Here is a 20,331-nt window from a genome sequence, read left to right as displayed (position 1 = left end):
AAAAAATATTTTTTTATCAATTTATCTATATTTTTCACTTAAAAGGTATAGCAGACTATCAAATCTTCGAGTTATAGCATTGTATTATTTGATTGTCGATAGTATATCTTTTACATAATCTTGCGTAAATTAAATATGTGCGGCGTTATTAAAATAAAAATGATATTGGTTTTGCTATAATACTCTTATTACGTAAAATAAGTTTCAGCTTAAGACGCATAAGGACCTTTTATAAAATAGTAAGGAGTCTTATTCCATTTAATCCTTGGCATATGTATGGCATGATATCAAAATATGAATCTCACGCATTAAAGTAACAATACAATTATGTGTTATATTTACAAATATTGGCTTTTGTTTCCTCCGGTTTTCGAACGCGTACAAATTTTTGTAAAGTTTCCTTTTATTACAATTCGTTTAATTAACTTTTCACAAATCCTCTTGTATTTATACGCTGGAAGACTAGATTAGAAGTATCTATAAAATTTAACAAAACCCTAATAACACTTATCTACTTAGGTTGGTAAAAGTTCATTTATAATTAGTTGAATGGTAATGAATAATACTTGCGCATGACGTACTATTAATGCCCATTCCTTCAAATAGCTCGAATAGTTCAGTGTTTGAAGTGATATTAGGAGACTGTCGAAAGTAAAATTTATGTCTCTGATGCACAAAATAATATCAAATATTATTAGTATATATATAAAATATTTTCTCTCAATAAAATTTTCGAAACTTCTATTAACACTTTTTATTAGTTTGTATTAATTTTTTTCATTAAAAATATAGTTTTAAGTTTTAAATACGTTTTATATATAATTATTTTTACAATTTATAAATTTTGTGCATTTTTTAGTCAGAATATAAAAATTGAATTGTTCAATAAATTCAATAATTAAAAAAATATATTTTATATTATTATACATTATATAATATATAATTTGTATATAATATAATATAATATTATATTATATATATTATTATTATCATGAATCATTTTAAATTATGCACACTTCAAATACTGAAACAATTGAAATAATTTTTCGTATGTCTTGCATTTACTACTTAGATCCATTATTTTTCTGCAGAAGAGAAACACAAATGAATCGAAGGATTTCATTCTGTGAAATCAATCTTATCTTGTTTCTAAATTAAAATGAACATAATGATTTATGGTGATATCTGTGACTTCTTGCGAAGTTCTTTCACTATTGCGAATAAGCATATGGCATTCTTGAAAAAAATTACTTCGAGTTTAAAAAAAAGAAACTGCTCAAAAGTACCAGCGAAACTACAAATTGTAGTCTGAATTTATATCATTGCATTAATAAAATTATGTAAAGTTTAGTAATTACGTTTAAACTTTTAAATTTATAATATTCAATTAAAGTATCTCTTATTTTTGTTATATAAATAGCTTACACATTTTTTAATCTAACGTTTAGCTGTCTCGTTTATTTTTTAGCAGCAGCTCAATCTTCGCGTTTTTTTCGATTTTCTGAAGTTATCGCGCGTGCTCACATTTCCATACATTGAAATGCTTTCTAATAAGGTATATTATCTAATGTATGGAGAAATTTCTTATTATAAAATAACGTACAATCATTAGACATTTCATTAATTGTAAAAAATGTAATTGTGGTATTTCTAATTTATATCTCATTTACTTTATGCATTATTCATTTGTGTTTTTAGTTAAGAATTGTTCTGATTTTAGGCACAGTTTCTTATGAAATAATATCTCGTTATAATTATTAAAGACCAGAAATCACTATATTCTCGTGTTACGTCAAGATAGAAAATTCGATTCTCTCGTGGAAATTTGCTTTATAAATAGATATCGATCAAACGCCGTGGTCAAACTCGTGATATCCTTCTGCTCCGGTAAACACAACGTCCACCCAAACACGCATAGCTTCCGGGCTGGGTGCCATGAGATGGTAAAGTCTTGACGTAGTCTTGACGATGAAGGTGAGGGACGGTTGTGGCGATCGGACGGTGTTCATGTGGTCCACATAGACTTCCTCGATCGACTACGATGTATTAATGCCGAATTAGTTGACGTCAGTGTTAAAATTTTTAATAGAGAAGTTCTCGACCTTCCTTACCTGGAAGTAAATCACACCGCGAGCCTTCCTGGACGTGTTATCGCTGTAGTAAGATAATGTCTTCCGCCTGCGATCAAAAACGAACCATCGCTTGTTCCAGTGATGAAACTTTTTGCTCATCTTTGATAAATAACCACTGCAACTTGTTGTATCGACCGTAACATCATAAATCAGAGGTAACTGATGCCCGGCAGTTTCTATGTGATGCCTTAGATCCAGGGATTCAGATTTGATCGGGAGGTACCTCGTGAGTGGCCTCTGTAAAATTCGTCATTCGTTGAATTTCGATTCATTAACATCGAAATAATACGCTGAACAAATTAAAGCTTTCTCCATACAAATAAAACAGAATCGCGATATTAAGAAAGTATATCTGTGGTAATTTCTTCGAGTAAAAGCCGAACTTCTTTCGTGAACCAATCACTGTTTAGCAGTTCTTGTCTATCGTATCATGTTTTTACACAAATAACTAATCAATAAATTTTAGGGAATTACCTGAAGTTTTGCCTTTTCGCGATGTTTGACAGATTGCAATGGTCCAAGGGTATCCATCTCGCTAGATGTCTGAGAAAGGGGGCGGCTTCCATTTCCGTCGATAATTCCGCCACCACCACCGCCACCACCACCACCACCGCCACTATTGTCACTAAGCCTCTCACCTTCCATCGATGTTCTCCTGTCGTCTCTCATCTGGAAATAATTCACGAATTCTTGTTATTCTGTTTTATCAATTTTCAGTAGTCTCCCAAAAATATTTGCTGCGTGCAATTTTCAATATTAAACAAAAAATTAAAAAAAGTATATATATATAATTTCAATTAATAATATTTTTAGTATTAAAGCTAATATTATTCCTGCATTAAGTTTTTCGCATACATGTTTGCAAATTTCACGTTTCCGTCTGATGTGTCGTTTTTTTGTTCTGCCTTTTAGGTAATTCATCCATATAAGCGACATCATATTATACACAATTCAAAAAGTTTATCTAATTTTGCGAAAATCGATGACAACTATGCGGAGATATTTCGTTTACACAGATCCGAACAGATGACGGAGAAAGACTGACGCTCACTGACGCTGGTGACTCAATGCGGTCCAGCGATATATTTCCCGCCGTAAAATGTAGCTATACGGACTCCCACTCACACGCCACATGCCGTGAGCATCAAAATTCTCCCGCACAATAAGTTTCGATTATTCATTCATAAAACATGCCACGTGAAAGGTGTCGAGTAACAGATTGCTGAAATATACGATAAGAAACGATTTCGTCTCTATAACATGAAATATAATACTCTCTATAAATGCAATTGGATTATATCCGATATTGCTGTCAAAAATAAATCAAATTTCGACAAATGATTGATAGAAATTAGTGAAGATCGATCGAATTAATTAAATCTTTATTATCGAAAAATCATTACACCTTAGATAATTAATCAATGAGCCAATATTATTATATATAACATTCACGTCAAAAGCTTGGTGGTTTTTTTTTTTTTTTTTTTTTCCTTAAGTGATTTGCTATTAGTAGTTGTTGAGTGGTTTAGGCAAGATGAGAAATTCTGTCAGCTCGGCAAACGCGGTGACTCATCACAAATATACTAATTTACTGCAGACATTTCACTTCAGCTTAACTCAATGCTAAGTAAAGTGGTAGGAACGCAAGGAGTAATACGTGAACGTTTTTCTGTGAAGAAATAAAACTTAGACTGTACTATAAGAAGTATATTTATACGCGCGTTAAAAATTTAATTCGTAAAAATTTCTACTGTTTTTTATTGCTAAAAAATTTAAATGTCTATTTAATTAAATGCCTGAAAAATGGCACAAAAAAGCTTGTCGTACGTCTATGATAAATATATCTATATCAAGAAAGAGGTCAATTGCAAAAGAGGCTTATAAATTCGATGTCATCTGTCGTCATAAATTATCGCTGCAGGCTTAATCAAGACTTTACAAAAGCACATTTATAATCGAAGTACAAGCTACTCTCTGAATGCCGTCCAACCCGCGGCATGTTCGCGTATCAAGGCTCAGATGCCACATGCCGCATTGGGAAAAACACGTGTGCAATAACGAAAACACTTGCTCCAGAATGCAAATGGATATACTTGCGAAATGTCAGTGTCGAAAAGCGTACGTCTCCGGCGCGATGGTGGGCCAAAATTCTACGCGGACTTCCGGCGGCAACAAAAATACGTTGTTTTTAAATGCACACACGAGAGTTGTACTCTAACAAGATGATCTCTTTCAACTGTCAAAACATTTGATGAAATGTATGAGAATTGTAACGCGCGAACGCTACACGAGAGAAAATTGCATAGTCCGTTCAGCGCAGCTGATATATACAGTGAATTTACTATCAAATTTTTGTTTCCGCGCGTTAGCCCCGATGACTCAAGTTATTTTCCAAACATTTCAAATGTTAACAACATTCCTTTCGAGTATTTCAGTTGATTCACACTTCTCGTAAACCGCCCCGTACAAGTAGCTATTCACCCACAGAATTTCTTGGACACGTAACACGGCTATTCTTTGCAACCGCCTGGCACGTGAAATTTTTTTAGAATTATGAGATAAATAGAATAGAAAGCAAAAATATATATGTATATATATAATTCAGTGTCGCCGATCGTGAAATGAGAGAGCGCAAAAATTGAAAAAAAAAGAGAAAAAAAATTGTGAAAAAAACGAAAAAAGAGAGAAGTAAAGATAAAGAGAGCAAAAAGATACTATTTATAATTATTTATGCTATATTATTCTTGTTATATATAATATCTCCTAAAAACATACTCATTAATTGAAGATTCCACATTAGAAATGCAAGTTTTACATTTTCAAAATTTATATTATATATAAAGTTGCTTTTTTTACGTATTAAAAAAGAGATCAATAACTGACGGTTTTCGCACACTAAATAAATCCACGACACAAATGCGTCTCGAAACAAGAGAAATCCCACTTGCGGGAACACTGAAAAGTTTTAGAGGAGCAGACTTGTGTCGAGAGACATTTCTTTGAACAGGTGTGCGATAAAATCCACACGAGCAGAAATAGACTGAAGATGGACTCTCTCGCTTACTTGATGACGTAACGTCTTGCGCGTATACCTACGTGCGTATGTATTTGGTAACGTTTGATTGAACGATAAAATATTTTTGGAGATTAACGTGTACCTGTTAAAATACAAATTTCTTGGAAAGGAACTGTATACGTTCGTCATTCCATGCACAGCATCTCGAAGTGAATTAAGATATAAACTTTTAATTTGATCTAACGTAAAATATGCTTTTTATGCTATATACTCACGTTGTCATTTTGAAGTAAACTATAAGAATTATTCGACGGTCCCGGACTGGATGAAGTAAGTTCCGAAAGTTTGCTAGGAGATAATTTTTCGCTGTTTCCACCTTCCGCACCGTCAGTGCTTCCGCTACCACTGGAAAAGTAAATTGATAATAATTAGTTTCAATTACGTTGCAAGTCTATATGATTTAATCATAGTAAAACTTTTAATTAAACTATCAAAAATTAATCTATATTCCGTCATTATCTTTTGCATCTTCGGCAATACTGATTAATTTACTATCAAAATGTTAAAGTAATAATAAATTGATTTACTAAATTAATATAAAAAATGTACCCTAAATACGAGTTTAAAAATATAGAAAATTATGGATAATTCAATTGATGGTTCTTATTGTCATCGCGTAACACATCGCATTGCAGTTTTTTCGGTACTGTCAAATCGTTTACACTTTATTTATACTTGATATGAAACTTCTCGCTGACACATTTAGTGGGCGCTATTATTAACCAGAGCGTGAACACTGAATGTCGCGAATTTTATACGGCGTCTTCGACATTCTCGTGAAAGAAACACGGTACACTTCGACAACCTCAGCCCTAGCCCCTGAGCATCGCGAGACTGGAGGAGAGGACGAGGCCCATAGTCGACTATAGCGAAAGGCAGGTATTATTAAAACCTAACAAGTACAAAGTGACTCGGTAGACCGGTTCGACGATACCACCGGCATAGCATTTAATTCTTCTACAATGTTAAATGCAGCGCGAACGATACTCGAACATTCCGATCTCGTTGCCATGCCAGCCTCGGCCTTGGTTGACTAGAAACGTTCCCTTGTTCCCGATAACTGACCCCTGATTCTAATACAGTTCGTTTCTATAATTTTATTTTTCTCTATTTTTCTATATTATTCTTCTTTCATTCGTTAACGGCTCTTGAATGAACAACGCTTTATGCCATGCGTGCTACAACGCGTTGCATGGTATATATATGTAACAGTATGTGTGCAATGACGCATGTATCATAATCTAAACCATTTAAGTCGCCTTAAGACAATTCTACTTAAAGATATATCTTGTGATCCTGAATGAAGAGTTACCATGATTGGGTACAAATATTTTAGTCATGCAAGAATTTAAATATGTTTATAAAGATGATGTAGCAGAAACCTATTCTTTGACGAATATTTGTAATTTGTAATTAAATCTTTTTTAGAGAATATAGCTCATCTGTTAATGTTTATATGCAAATTATTAATATATGCAGTATATAAATTACACAAACACAAATACACATACATACATGCATTCATACACACAAATTGATCATATCGTCTTTGAATGCAACTGTGTCTGTGTCTACCATTCACTTACTTGCGTCGCGCGCATAAATATATTATGACGTATTAAGAGTCAAAAGGTGAGTGTTGGTTTACTTTTTGCAACGTATCGTCTTGTTAGATTCATCTTATCTTAATTGTAACGTGTAACGTACATATTTGTATATATTATCTACATAATAATTAACGCAATATTTTTATTTTATTTTAATTAAAACTGTTATTTCTAGCTTTTCTATCAAACGATTTATTCTTTTTTATTTACTTCTTTATTTTCTACAAAATATACCTATAAATACTTTGAAGAGAATTATTTAAAAACAATTAAACGCGCATGCTTTTTAGAATTTATATAGTCTCGCGTTAAATTATCCTTTGAAGATTTTGAATCGTCTCGTAAATTATCAACAGGTATTATTTCTGACAAAAAAGACGGATTCTTTTCAAAAATTAGTGACTCACAAATAACGTTGACGAATATCGCGCGCGTGAACTTCCAGAGGACGATAACAATTGTCGCAGATCCAATCTTTAGTGCAGAGGTAACAACGATTACTAGTGAGGAAAGTGATCAGGTTGCATCCCGTAACTCTGGCCTCGTTCAGCACCATCTCACCCATTTCTCTGGGGTTCATTTTGGATCATTGTCGACGATAGCTACCGAACGATACTACACATTCTTAATTCCTTTTGTTACTCGCGAGTCGTTATTCGTTTTTTATATTTATCACGTTACAATGTTTCGAACATTCCCGCATTTTTCGTAGATTTTCCGTACACGACACGTTAACGCGAGTAGAACCGCGAGAAGACATACAGCTACACGCAGATAGCGTATCGCGCGATAACGCCCCGCCTACTTTGCACCACGAGTGAAGACTCGAGCCCCGAGTGCCGATCAAACTAACACGATACGCGGCCCTCGCACGTAATTAGTAATTGCTCTTAACAGTATCTTGGATATTGACAATAATGTTAATAGTGAGAACATGAGACCAATAATAATAATAAAATTTCGCCGATTCACTGATAAATTTCACAAAATACCGTTTTCTTGATTCAATTTCTAATTTATTTATATATCTTTTACATTATATATATATATATATATATATATATATATATATATATGATAAAAAGAAGATTGTTTTTCGAAGAAACTGAGGGCAAGTGGGTATATTTTATCATGGAATATTTCAAGTGCTTATTCATCTATGCTTATTGCATCGTTGAAAAACTTTGATTTTATATCAGACGTATCGGATACACTCAGACTACTCTAAGCTGACACACACAATGTTCGAGGCGTGTCGATGAGGAAGGTTTCGTAATAAGCTTCAATCAACGATAGAAAGGTCGTTGCGATTAACTGCAATATACTGCGCGATAATGTGCGCGTCTTGTATTACACATACTTCGTGGCACAAATGTATCAATGCACCCAAAAATATTTATATATGCATTGATTTTTACGAGGCATAATAAATCTCCACTTGTAACGGGATAATGTTCATCGTTTTTACAAATAATACATACTTAGTATACATTTAAGTGTTATTATTGCGAAAGAATGTAAATAAAAAATGTGCTGACACCATTCTTCGTCTATTTATATAAAGAGATATGAAGAAGATTGAAGAATCGTAATATAATAATAATTTTAAATATTGAATTAATTAAAAAAGTTAGAGTTATTAAATTTTTGTTCTTAAAATTTCGAATCATGTGACACGTAAGATAAAAAAAACGAATTATTTTCGTTAGGCTCACCTTTCTGTTGGTCCAGTGGAATAACTGGAAGATTCTTCGCCAGATTCAACGCTGTTAAAAGACGCACAGTTCATTTTTCTCTCTTCCCACTGCGAACGGACTTCATCCTGTACTCGTCTTTTCAATTCTTCGACTCTACGTCTCTCTTCCGAGATTACTTGACTCCCTGGAAAAATATCATAAAATATTTTTATTTTTGCTCGTTCTTTTTATATTACATGTATTGTAAAATTTATCGATTGGAATAATTCGCACCTTGTTTAGCTAAATGCAGTTGCCGATTTCTCTCGATTTCTTTCAGCGATTCGATTGTCTTTCTTCCTAAGCTGCCTTGATTGTTTACAATAGGAGAATCGTTGGTCACTCTGGAGATTCTGTCAAAGTCTTCTCTACTCGGAGACCGTTTTTCTTCGGAATATTCAGCCGAGTTTTGGGCCAGATAGCCGAGTTCTTCATTTATCTCTCGTACTCGATTTCGAGCCTATCACAATCATAATCGTTAATTAATTAACGCACGATACATTAACCCTCTAAGATGCAACATGTAATGCGATATGTTTAATTGTAATTTGATAATTTTTTTATACCGCAGAAAGTTATGAAAGAGTTGCATTTATAGTCTGATTTATCGTTCATGCTTGAATTGGTATCGTATCCACTTTAGTGGATTAATGTTTCTTATATTAATGTTATTTCATTACTAACTTCTTCTAATCGCTTCAAGTGTCCCAATTTCTGTCTCTCAAGACTTCTAGCCTCTTTGGTCGCCGTGTTCTTTGCCTCGGACCGCTGCGATTCTAGATGAGTTAATTGCAATTTTCTGCCTTCGATCTTGCTTGTGAGGTCGCTCAAGTATCTGCAAAAAAAAACATGTATATGACGTATACATTAGGAAAAGTAAATGTGCTATGATGATTACCTTTGTAGCTCTTCTCTCGTGGCCAATTTACTCGCTTCTTCTTCGAGATGATGAAACTCCAAGTCCTCGAAAGCTTTTCTTTCGCTCTCTAAGATATCTTGTTGTGTCGCTAACTCGTTCGTAATATCCAGCTGCATAATCTCATCCGTGCAATTGGTCAATCGTTCGTCTAACCGAGCGCAAGCTTGTTGTGCCTTTTGAACACGTTGTTTCGCTTCAGCTTGCAAATTCGAATGAGTCGCATTGTCCTCCGCCATTTCTCTTTCCAGCTCATTTATTCGCATTTGCACCTTTATCTTTTCTCCTTCATCTTGCGTGAGCTTCAGGGATTCCGATTCATACTCCGCGGATAAAAGCGCTTTCTCCAATTCGAGCTGTCAAACAGTAAGCAAACATTGATTTTTAATATCTTTGAGTTTGTATCCAATACCCATTGTACTAGTTTTCTAAATCCAGCTTTACTGAAAAATAAGACAGACATTCGCAAGATAATCGCTTACATCGTTTTATTGTTTTGTAGATTGCGTGAGAAAAGAATGATAAATGATACGGCGATGATATAATCACGGATGAGCTTCCTTGTGCGGAAATAAATCGAAATAAATGTTCTTAATAGTTTGTTCTTGAGAAATTCGAGCTTAAAAATCCGTTCAAGTGTGTGTACACTTGACTAAGATTTTAATCCGTGTCTCTACAGACTAGTATTCTTATATTTGACCTCGAGAGTTTCTAAACATTGACCTGTTTTGTTTTCTCTATTACCTTACTGACTTATTGATCCGTAAATGTATCACATTTGACACATATTTAAAATCAATTTTTTTGAAATCAAAGCTTTGGAAGATTCTTCTTACAATTTCAATTTATTTTTGCATGAGAAAATTATCTATCCGCTGTTATATCATTGTTACTGTTGCACTCTGTATATGAATATTGTATACTGAATATTAAATGACAACTAACTAGATACCACAGAAATTACAGAGTGTACCTACATCCTACATGTTAACTGGAGAAACGACGTTTAAATGTAGATAATGAAGATTATCTACAGTTCGTCGCGCTGATAATTAATTCTATTATTAATTACAAATATATATGTATATATATATATATATATATATCTTATTATCTAATAGAACGGATACTTACAATCGGATGTCTTAGTATCCCACATGCCCAGAAAGAGACAAAGAGAACAAATAAACAACTTATTTAATATACGATACGCGTGAGAGAGAGATGTAACAGTGAGAGAACTATAAAATCTGTTCGCAGTCTTGCTTATATTATACATATAATAGTAACGTAAGAATGAAAAAATTACCTCTCTACTAATTTCTTCCTCTTGAATTTCAATTTCGGCGACACTTCTTTTCAAAGCATCCATGTTGCCAAGAACGTGTAACTTTTCGTTCTGCAAAAATTCGATGTATTTTTTCCTGTCTTCCTCTTCCAGCTGTTTCCTCTCTTTGTCGGCTTTCGCTTCGTTGGACTTCGTATTATCCATTTCAGAATTGTTTCGCTTAGGTGTCACGCAGATTTCTTTGGATTTCGAGAGCATCGACAATTGCTCGATCGCCTCAAGAAGATCGTCGTTCGATATGGCCAGTTTGTTTTCTATCATCTCACACGAATTCGACAACTGACTGTTTTTCTTTAGCCTGGAATGGCTCCGATTGTTATTCCGCGTCGGAGGTAACACGATGTTTTCGTAAATACTCGCGTTCCCGTTATGTGTCGCTTGCTGTGGTTCGATTTTCGCTCCGTTCAGTCGAATAGTTCCGTACGCGGACGGCGAGCCTTTGGTATCGTCATCAGCCTTTATACAGTTCCCTGTTTCTCCGGTGTAACTGCCGCTCTTTTTGTCATTATTGCCGATGATAACGTTTTCGTAGTTGCCGCCACGAGAAATTGAGCCTGAAAAGTAGCTGCCATTCGTACTATGAGCATTAGAGTACTTCGCCGATTGACTATTACTCGGTGTAGTTGCATGTAGCGATCCTGCGGAAACGTCACACGAATGATTTTCAACTTGAGCAGATTGATCCTTACGACTGGCGGGCGAATTGCCATTTTGAAAGGTGATTTTAGAATTTTGCACAGATATGTTCTCGTACGACGAGGTACTCCAATTTTGCTTGCCAACATCGAAGGAGAAATGCGGTTGATTTTTCGACGGGCTTTTCGGACTGTCGAATGAAGTATAGCCAAGTCTCTTGTCACGCGGAAGAGAACCGTTTGTTATGATCCTGCAAAATATATTATTGGATAAATATATTTTGTATTTCCTCTGCAAATAAATGACTCCACAAATATCTGGACATTTAATATTATAAAATAAATTTCTATATACTTTCTATAATTTCTATAAATCTTTTTCATCTTCTATTTCAAAAAACGACAAAGAAAATTATCAGAAAAAAATTAATTGTAATATAAAGGGAATAAGGAAATGAAATTGAAATGAAATACGATAGTTACCGATTAGGCTGCCTCGGCTTTTCGACGGTGCTTTGTCTTTCGTATTCGGCACACATTGCCAAGATCTCCTCGAGCCTCATTTTCTCTTGCCTCTCGACCTCTTGCTCCCGCAACCTCTCTTCCTGCGCTTGTTTCCGCTTGGTCTCCGCCTCCCTGCGTTTATTCTCCGCGTCTGCTTGCCTTTCTCGCAATTCTTCAAGGGAGCAATTGCTGCCGACACTTGGGGTAGGACTCTTGACCCTCGCGCATATTCTCTTTTGCTCGCTATATCTTGGATTCCGATTAAATGCCGGACTTGGTGGCAGAATTCGCTTAACATGTGGATTCGAGCCGAACCCGTGAGCGGTGGATGGCCTCAAGATTCCGACGTTAGCATCTCCGCTGGTTTTAGCGTTACAGATACTCGGATTCGATCCGTATTTCTCCAGTTGCAGAAACTCTGTGGTAGTCGTTTTCGTGACGATAAGGCTTTGGCTCATATCGAAGTCCCTGTCGACGAGATGATCGAGTTCGTTCGAGCTCTGACAAGTCATACTTCGAGACATCAAGTCATCGCTTCGAGTGGTGATCTTTGGAGAAGTCATTCCGAAAGACGGCGATCGTGCGTTTTTGTTGTTATTCTCGTGATGCGGCTTGCACGTTTTCAGATACGTTTCTGCCGCGTACATCCTAATCTGATTATGATTTTGGCACTGCAAATTGACTGCATTCGATCGAGTTGGCGTACTGAGACGCGAGTCCGATCGCTGACGAGCCTCGTCGTGATAACCGATCGAGTTTTGCTTCGATGCCGGGTCGACGTTACCGTTCGCGGTGAAACCGTTCACCGGAGATTTCGTCAAGGATACCAGACTCGACGATCTCGAATGACCGAGGATTTGGTCGGCTGGCACATTCGTCGTGAGAGCACCGACGGGAAAGACCTTCGGCGAAACGCAATTGGTTCTGTTTTGCTTCGACAGCATCTCGAACTTGGTCAGCTTACTTAGAAAACCCATCTCGTCGTCGGAGCAAGAGTTCCTGGGAGATTTCCGCGGTGCAACTGGCGGCTTTCGCTCTAAGTGATGATTCTCCTGCGGCTGACCATCGGGAAGAGCGAAACTTATCGGCGCCATTGAGATTCTCGAGTGGGGAAAGACAGATCGTAGGTGTTTAGCCTCGGCTGGATGATTAAAACGCATGTAGTTCGACCGACCTATTGATAGCATACAACCTGAAACATTTAATGCCTTTTGTCTTTATCGATAATTACGACAAACTTTAAGTACATTCGTAACTTTCATCTGTATAAAGAATATAAGTTTTATTCAACTTAACTAAACGGATTTTAATACGATAAATAGAAATAAATAGAAAAAAATATTTCTACTCTTCACGCAATAACGTTGCACCAATATCGAGACGTTTGTAATCGAAATATTATTTTTGCCGTTATGAACGACCTTCTCTTTGTTACTCTACTGTCTTTTTAGGACGTCTGCGAATCGGTCACGGTCATTCGTATTTAGGCCAAGGTCTCTTACCTTGCGCGAGTCTCACTGGCGAATTTATCGATACACCATCGACAAATGTGTTGCCATTTATGGGATACAAAGTGACCACACCATTATTATTCTCGATAGCACAATGCACGGGTTCGACGCCGGTACCGGCCACCAAAATGTCCGCATCTCGGTTTGATCCAAGCGTGATCTTACCTGTGTGGGAAACGAAAAAGGAAAAGAATAAATTTATTTCTCGAATAATATCAAGAGGCAAAAAACGTTCAACTTCTTTCGTCTTGAATTCGGTAACAGCCAGAGTCATTCACTTCTGAGAAACGGTTTGTATTTTTCGAACGTAAAGATGCGCGAGATAAAAAAAAAGCGACGCGAAGAAAATCAGGAAGCGTGACTAAATATCGCTTGCGCGTATCTTACGGTTGAATGGAAACCAGGCGAGCGCGTACGCATTCCGATCGAAATTCTCGCGGGCTTAGTAACGCACTTCCCCGCACGTAATATGAGTAATATGAGATACATTTATTTTAGCATCGATATAATCGGATTCTTGAGCTCATCCGCGGTACCGTTTCACGGAAGCTCCGATTACGAAGGGCGCATGGAACTCGGCTTTACAATATTAATTTGAGCCTTCTGGGAATGTCAACGACCTGGCGGTCGCGGCGAGGATTGCCGGATGTATTCTCCGCCAGATATACAGAATTTCGATTTACACCGTGTGTATATATAAGTACGGAATTGAAACGAATTATTGTCAAACTAAAATACACTTCGATTCAAGTACAATTTTATTATGCATTTGCACTGTTGAAACTGAATTTGCTAAAACTATGTGATATTTTTGACGATTTAAAAAAAAAATACTGTAATCGTAAATGCGTACGGAGAGCAGACAGGATTTTTCACAGCCGTATGAAATCGATTTTCGACAGATCAACCAACAACTCGCACTTAATTTCCGTAAAATAATTCTAGATGTGCTCTGTTCTGCGCGACGCGGGTAAATCGTGGTGCATTCTACGAAGGACTGCAGTTATATTTAGTTTTAGCGCGGTCGTGCACTCTCTCGTTGCATTTTCGGTCTTTTTGGAAATGTGTTGGCCACGATGCGCGTTGTAGAGAATATATAAGTGTCCGACAGTACCTAGGCGCATAATTTAAGCGACGGTTGAACTAATTTTTTCTCTCCCGGCCGTGTTCCGGGGTGAATCAGAAAATGTTCGACATTCGCAAGAGTATATGCGATATGTGTTGCTTAAATTAGAGATACTTATTTCCCGAATACTTGTTTGTAAGTTGCAACCGTTAATTATTACGTCCAGTCAAGACATGTATAATACATTTTTAACATGAAAATCTATTTAAATCATGCACGAAGATAAGACCGATATCTGCTGTGGAAATACATTGTCTTGTTCGGAGAAAGTTCCTCGTGATTTCAAAACGAAACACGGTCATAAATTCCAAGGAGATGCGGTGTTCCGACGTACGTAAACGAGCTGGTGGATTAGACAGACAGGTGCACAGAGAAAAAGTAAACGTCTACGACGTACGTTAGCGTCCCATTTTCAAAATCTCGATATAATTGATAGAATTCTGGCTCTTGCCCAAAAAGTGCTAGAGTTCCTATATTTTAGAAGTAATTCTCGCACTTAAACGATAAAAACAAAAAATTTTGTCTTGACATTTTTAACGCTTGGGCAAAAATTTCCCAAAAGTTTCCATGAGAGAATAATTTTAGTTTATTATTTATAATTTATTATTCTATTCTTTTATAAACTAAAGTCTATTGAATCTATTGGACTCACAGATTTATAAGAAAAGCTTATTTGCCGATGGAGTTGCGTTACTCGGTCGTCATAGCGAACGGAAGATAACTTCCTGTCAATCAATTTCATCCTACACGTCCTATCTTCATACAAATGTTACACAGGTACATGCATCCGTCTCAGGTAGTTTTATTCGCGTCAGATCCATATTATGTACTTGTTTGTATTGTTTTCTGCTCTCTATTCTGTTCTCTCGATCGTTTATTCACGTTTATTCCTTTATTTTATAAAACCTAAGCTTGAAAACTTTTCTGAACAATCTAAAAATTATTTGAAGCAATACGAATTTTGATTCCAAACGATTATTTTACGCTCGGTTGTATGACGCATCGAGTATATTTAAGGCACTCTAAAATACACGAACAGTAAGCAGTACACAAACTGCCCAATTCTTGTAATCGGCACCCGTTTCCCATAGAATCTTATTTTACTTTCAAGTTCCGGGATCAGTATAATTTAACTCCGTTATAATGTTGCCTGTGTTTGTTTAATCTGTTCGCCGTTTTACGAACCGCGATATTGTTTCAGTTCACTATCGTCGCCTGTTTTTACTGAAACGGAAATGTAGGTAAAGCTCCCTGAGTTTCTTAAAACGGCTCTGTTCATTGAGAGAACAACCTTTATGTACATTTATACACCATGCAAGTCTCTTTTGTGTCTACATACACACCGTACACACACACACGTATTAATGGCACATAAAGGCTAAAACTGAGCTCGAGGGGTTGTACCTCGGGTTGTACAGTCGCGGATGTTACAGTCTCGATATTTCCTATCGTGGATACTTCAACGTTGGCCGTAATGTCTGTGGTCGTTCGTTGATAAACATATGTTTAAAATTGCATGATGAAATAAAGATTTTATCGTCGATCCTTCTCGGCGCACTTAATTTTCTCACAATAACGAGGACGAGAGGATGATATATCTGCGCTCGATTTTTCTCTTTCCCAAGCTATTCCACTTACTGCTACAAATAGTAGTAACTTCTATCAGTAAAGCCGATGGCGCCGTAAAGCTTTATCAGTTTGGACAACGCTATTCGAGCCTTGGGATTAAAAACAGCGGATGAATCACTGATTACGTGAAAATTTATCTGTTGCTACCAACCCGATTTTATTTCGTTCGTTTCACGTAGTTAACAGGAAAATCTCACACGAATAGAATAAATTATTAACTGTAAGGCATTCTATTTTTTTTCTTTGGCTTTTTAATATATATGCGCTTTCAAAATTTAATACGATTAAATGTAAATGTCATAAGTTGATCAATAGCAAGTCCACGCGATGGGACTGCTCGTTCAAGAAAGAAAAAAAAACAAAATGAACAGTCACAGATCGCATTTGTATCTAACCTTCGGGTAAAGGATGTAAAGTCACGGCCGTCGACAGTCGACCGCTTCCCATGGAGACGAGATGCGGTGTTTCCGTTTGCACGCGTAACGCCCGGCCCGCTTCGTGCACCTCGAGACCGGCGGCCGCTATGCTCGCCATGCCTGCAAAACGAAAGCATTCGTAATAAATGCGCAATAAATTAGCAGGTGAAGCGGAGAGACTGGCGATGGGAAATGTAACGATCCAATTCCATCAGTTCTCGCGCGCAAACGAGATCCCATATCGTTTCTTGTTGTAGCCACGCAATTAATTGACTTCAGTAGCCAAGTATATATTAATGATTCACAGAAACGCGATATTAGAGAAGAAAACGCGCGATATTTTTAATATAATATCAAAGAATTTTCACGAGATTATAAATAATCTGCAATAGTTTTGCCAGGATCGAAATAGTTGATAGCTCTGAGAATTTGCATGCCCACCGGGGGACACCATTAAAATTACGCTGCTCGATGCCGGACATATACCACCTATAGCGGGAAGAAGGTTTACCGAGCCTTATATTATTAGCTACAACGAACGATCTCGTCGAAGATTATGGCTATCGTTTCGAGAGAGAGAGATCGATCCAGATGAGTTCTACGAGCGAAGCTTCACATTGGCGTATAAGAATGGGGAGGGTTGCCCAAAAAGAAAAAGCAGGGACGAAAAACCGGTCTTTCCGAGACGGGAAAGGATTTTTCTATCTTCTTCTTTTTTTCTTGCTCCTTGCCCCATCATAAGCTTCGTCTACGCCAGGGGTTCTTAACCTTTTTGCGACCTACTGCATCTTCTGCAGAGATTTGTAATATATCACGCCTATACTGAGATAATTTTGTTGGTCATTACTCTATTTTACTTAATATATCCTTTTACTCGAGTCTGCCAAAATTAATACATTCGGATATAAAAGATGTTTAGAAAGTTTCGGTCAAGCTGAAAGCTTATTGTTGCAGTTGACGGTACACTAGCATGTCGTTTAAAGGGTTGTTCATCTCATGTGAAGGATCTTAACGAGTTGAAACAACTTTAATTAAGCGCATTACGTTAGGCCGGCCCGTTGAACTTTGCTAACGTGTCTGGCCACGAGGAAGTAATGCATCCCATTTGCAATTTTTATATCATGTTGCTTATGCAGTGAAAACGTATAAAAATGCATAGAGGATAAAATAGTGTAACGCAATAAATTATTTATCCTCGCAAACTCATGTTGGAAAGAGAAAAATCCTTGGAGATCATTTTTCAACATTTCTAAAGATTTTTCAATTTCTACACTATTGACTTTATAATTAAAAGATCTTCAAAATAGTAAGGAAAAAATTGATTTTAAATTTGATGGAAAATACATTTTTTTTTTATTGATTCCACTTTATTATTGCTCGTTTTATGAAGAACGATATTTTCATATGCGAAATTTTAGTGGTTTACCCTTGCGGTTGAACGACTAAACGGCCAGCTCGTGGCTCTATAATGTACAGTTGTGCACTGCACCCACAATCTGCTTAAGTTACACCTCCTCGGATTTCATCGGTAAGTAATTTAAAGCCAACGATTAAGACGTCGGGTTTCGTTGAATTTCTTAGCTTGAAGCTGAGATCTTTATGAGGAAGTCTTATCATTATCTCTGGGCTCTCTGCGTGTGCACCGAATATCGCGACATCGTCACTTATTCTCTCGCGAATGCTAACGGAGACTGCTGATAGGTCAACGTTGGAAATCTGGTAGGTCATCGGCTTATTGCGCAGCTCAATCTCTTCGGCTGAACGCGCGAACGAGCGCTCTTGGAAATCGTGGTCGGATCGATATTCGCGCTGTCTCTCGTGGTCGGAATACCAGACTGGAGCATTTGATAAGATACCCGATAATAAATAACGCGCACGCACGCACATGGAGTGCGTTAAATCAATGAAATCCGACACGCTTAATTCGCTATAATTTTAAAAGCATTAAAAAAGGCGCGAAAGGGATGCTATTATAATTCTAGAAAAGAGAGAGACTCTACAATTAATATAAATACATTACAAATTTATCATGACACTTAATTAAAATTATTCGAGGCATCGAAAGTGCAGGTGTATCTATCGTCCTTGCGAATTCGCTCTCGCGTGACTGTTCCAACACCTGTCTATGTGCAGGTGAATCGATGATTGATAAAAATGTATGAAGAAATGCTGTATGAAAAAGTTGAAAATGCTAAATTAATAATCTGAGATTAATTCATTAGTAATCCAGATATCTAACTTATATTCATTAAAAGAGAATGCTTAAAATAATTAAGAAGGAAAAGGAGAATTATTGAAAGATCCGTGTGTACCATAAATTATCGAGAGTTTCGAATAATTTTCGCGAAGATAAACCTGACAAATATCGAAAATAAATAAGAGCAAATTCCTCGCGAGTTTTCAGCTATATACGGTCACCAGCTTCTGACAACATATATTAACGTCTGCAAATACAGTTGGTAAACGGCCTTGGATATTTCATTTCACCCGTTTTTCGATGATAATCTTTTTCCGTCGCGTCAGTCTTTTTCGTACGGATCGAAAATATTTTTTCGTACCGCACGTAAACAGCGTAATGTAAGATCTTGCGCACCGAAAAAGGTGCGTAGAGATACATAGGTATATGAAGGGAGCGAGGCACGGCAGGCAAATGGCGAACGCAAATGTTTGTTCGCACGCGAGACGATATAGCACACAATGATAACGTAGTTTCGATAAAAAACATGTAATCACGCCTCTACGTGCAAATTACACCTAGGTATCTTAATTTTAGATTAGATTACAGCGTGAGTTATAATTCTTGTAAAGAAAACGCGAGGATTTTCCGTGACGAACGCAGCAAGGGACGATGTAAGTAAGTTAATTAATCCGGGCCGCTGCCATCGACACACTTTTTTGGTAGAGCTTGTCTCAATGGGTCAACGGTTTGCTCTCTATTAGCGACAGTTAACGCGCCAGTATAAACGTTTACCGATGACGTCAGTTGCGCCACACGCGCGAATGATTTACAAAGATGCCCCGCCATCCGCGACGCCTACAGAGATATGAGCTTTATCTTTATCGTTCGCGAGATGGGTGGACCAACTTGATACTCGTTTGAAATAATTCTCTTATTATACTATCGAAGAAAAATTTAGAGGAGATTGACAGTATGGTGTCAAGCGAGGTGTCAAGTCAGAAACAAGTTAGTATTATAATGTAGTAGTCATTGTTATTTTCGATAAATGGAGTTAGCATTTTCTCTCATAACGAAGATACAATTTCATTCGTAGAGAGTGATTTTAAACGCGAAAGTCTCGGTACGAACGATTGATAAGTCGGTTACGAAATTCTGAATTGAATTGAAAGATCAGTATATAAAGGAATTAGACGGAGGATGGTGTCACCCTTTCTCCTCCGAGCTTTAAGCTTCGACGGATGCTGGTTTATTTACAGAAACCGTTTTAGCAGGAAGGAGCACGTTCGTGTCAGGTACCGGCCGTAAGCGCTTCGCGTCCGGCCCTATCCGCTCCGTTCCGTTCTGCCGCATATAGAACATCCGTTGCGGCAGAACTCCGCGTATGTGCCATGCAAGCTTCATGCGCGAAGCGTCTCCCGACGTTCTCATGCGATTTTGTCACGGTATATGAGAGATTCAATTTCACGAATAACTCACTACGTTACGTTCCACGACGGCTCTCCGAGAAATTATACTT

The 20,331-nt window shown here is 37.0% G+C and overlaps 3 protein-coding genes across 4 annotated transcripts in view; 1 reads left to right on the top strand and 2 right to left on the bottom strand.

Moving 5' to 3' along the window:
- The window catches only part of LOC143897126 (uncharacterized), an 86,005-nt gene that overhangs the window by 11,680 nt on the left and 53,994 nt on the right, over positions 1-20,331 (top strand). The gene's annotated exons all lie outside the window — the stretch shown is intronic.
- The window catches only part of LOC143897093 (uncharacterized), a 23,884-nt gene continuing 3,938 nt past the window's right edge, over positions 386-20,331 (bottom strand). The window contains exons 2-13 of the mRNA XM_077405431.1: positions 16,616-16,756; positions 13,457-13,630; positions 11,934-13,146; positions 10,777-11,701; positions 9,450-9,823; positions 9,236-9,386; positions 8,786-9,011; positions 8,531-8,696; positions 5,424-5,553; positions 2,607-2,801; positions 2,112-2,369; positions 386-2,036 (exon numbers count right to left, since the gene is read on the bottom strand). Coding sequence (XP_077261557.1) covers positions 1,848-2,036; positions 2,112-2,369; positions 2,607-2,801; positions 5,424-5,553; positions 8,531-8,696; positions 8,786-9,011; positions 9,236-9,386; positions 9,450-9,823; positions 10,777-11,701; positions 11,934-13,146; positions 13,457-13,630; positions 16,616-16,754 — 4,140 coding nt within the window. The 5' untranslated portion in view covers positions 16,755-16,756 and the 3' untranslated portion in view covers positions 386-1,847. The remainder of the gene's footprint in view (positions 2,037-2,111; positions 2,370-2,606; positions 2,802-5,423; positions 5,554-8,530; positions 8,697-8,785; positions 9,012-9,235; positions 9,387-9,449; positions 9,824-10,776; positions 11,702-11,933; positions 13,147-13,456; positions 13,631-16,615; positions 16,757-20,331) is intronic.
- LOC143897214 (uncharacterized) overlaps positions 17,700-20,331 on the bottom strand; it is a 24,175-nt gene continuing 21,543 nt past the window's right edge. Inside the window, exon 7 of the transcript XR_013256881.1 lies at positions 17,700-17,710. The gene's annotated coding sequence lies outside the window, so the exon portion shown is untranslated. The remainder of the gene's footprint in view (positions 17,711-20,331) is intronic.

The sequence above is a fragment of the Temnothorax americanus genome, unplaced genomic scaffold (genome assembly GCF_048541705.1).
Source record: "Temnothorax americanus isolate GAGA-0224 unplaced genomic scaffold, ASM4854170v1 Scaffold1, whole genome shotgun sequence".
Taxonomy (NCBI): domain Eukaryota; kingdom Metazoa; phylum Arthropoda; class Insecta; order Hymenoptera; family Formicidae; genus Temnothorax; species Temnothorax americanus.
The sequence above is the reverse complement of the archived record's forward strand: the minus strand, read 5'-3'. Positions and strand labels throughout refer to the sequence as shown.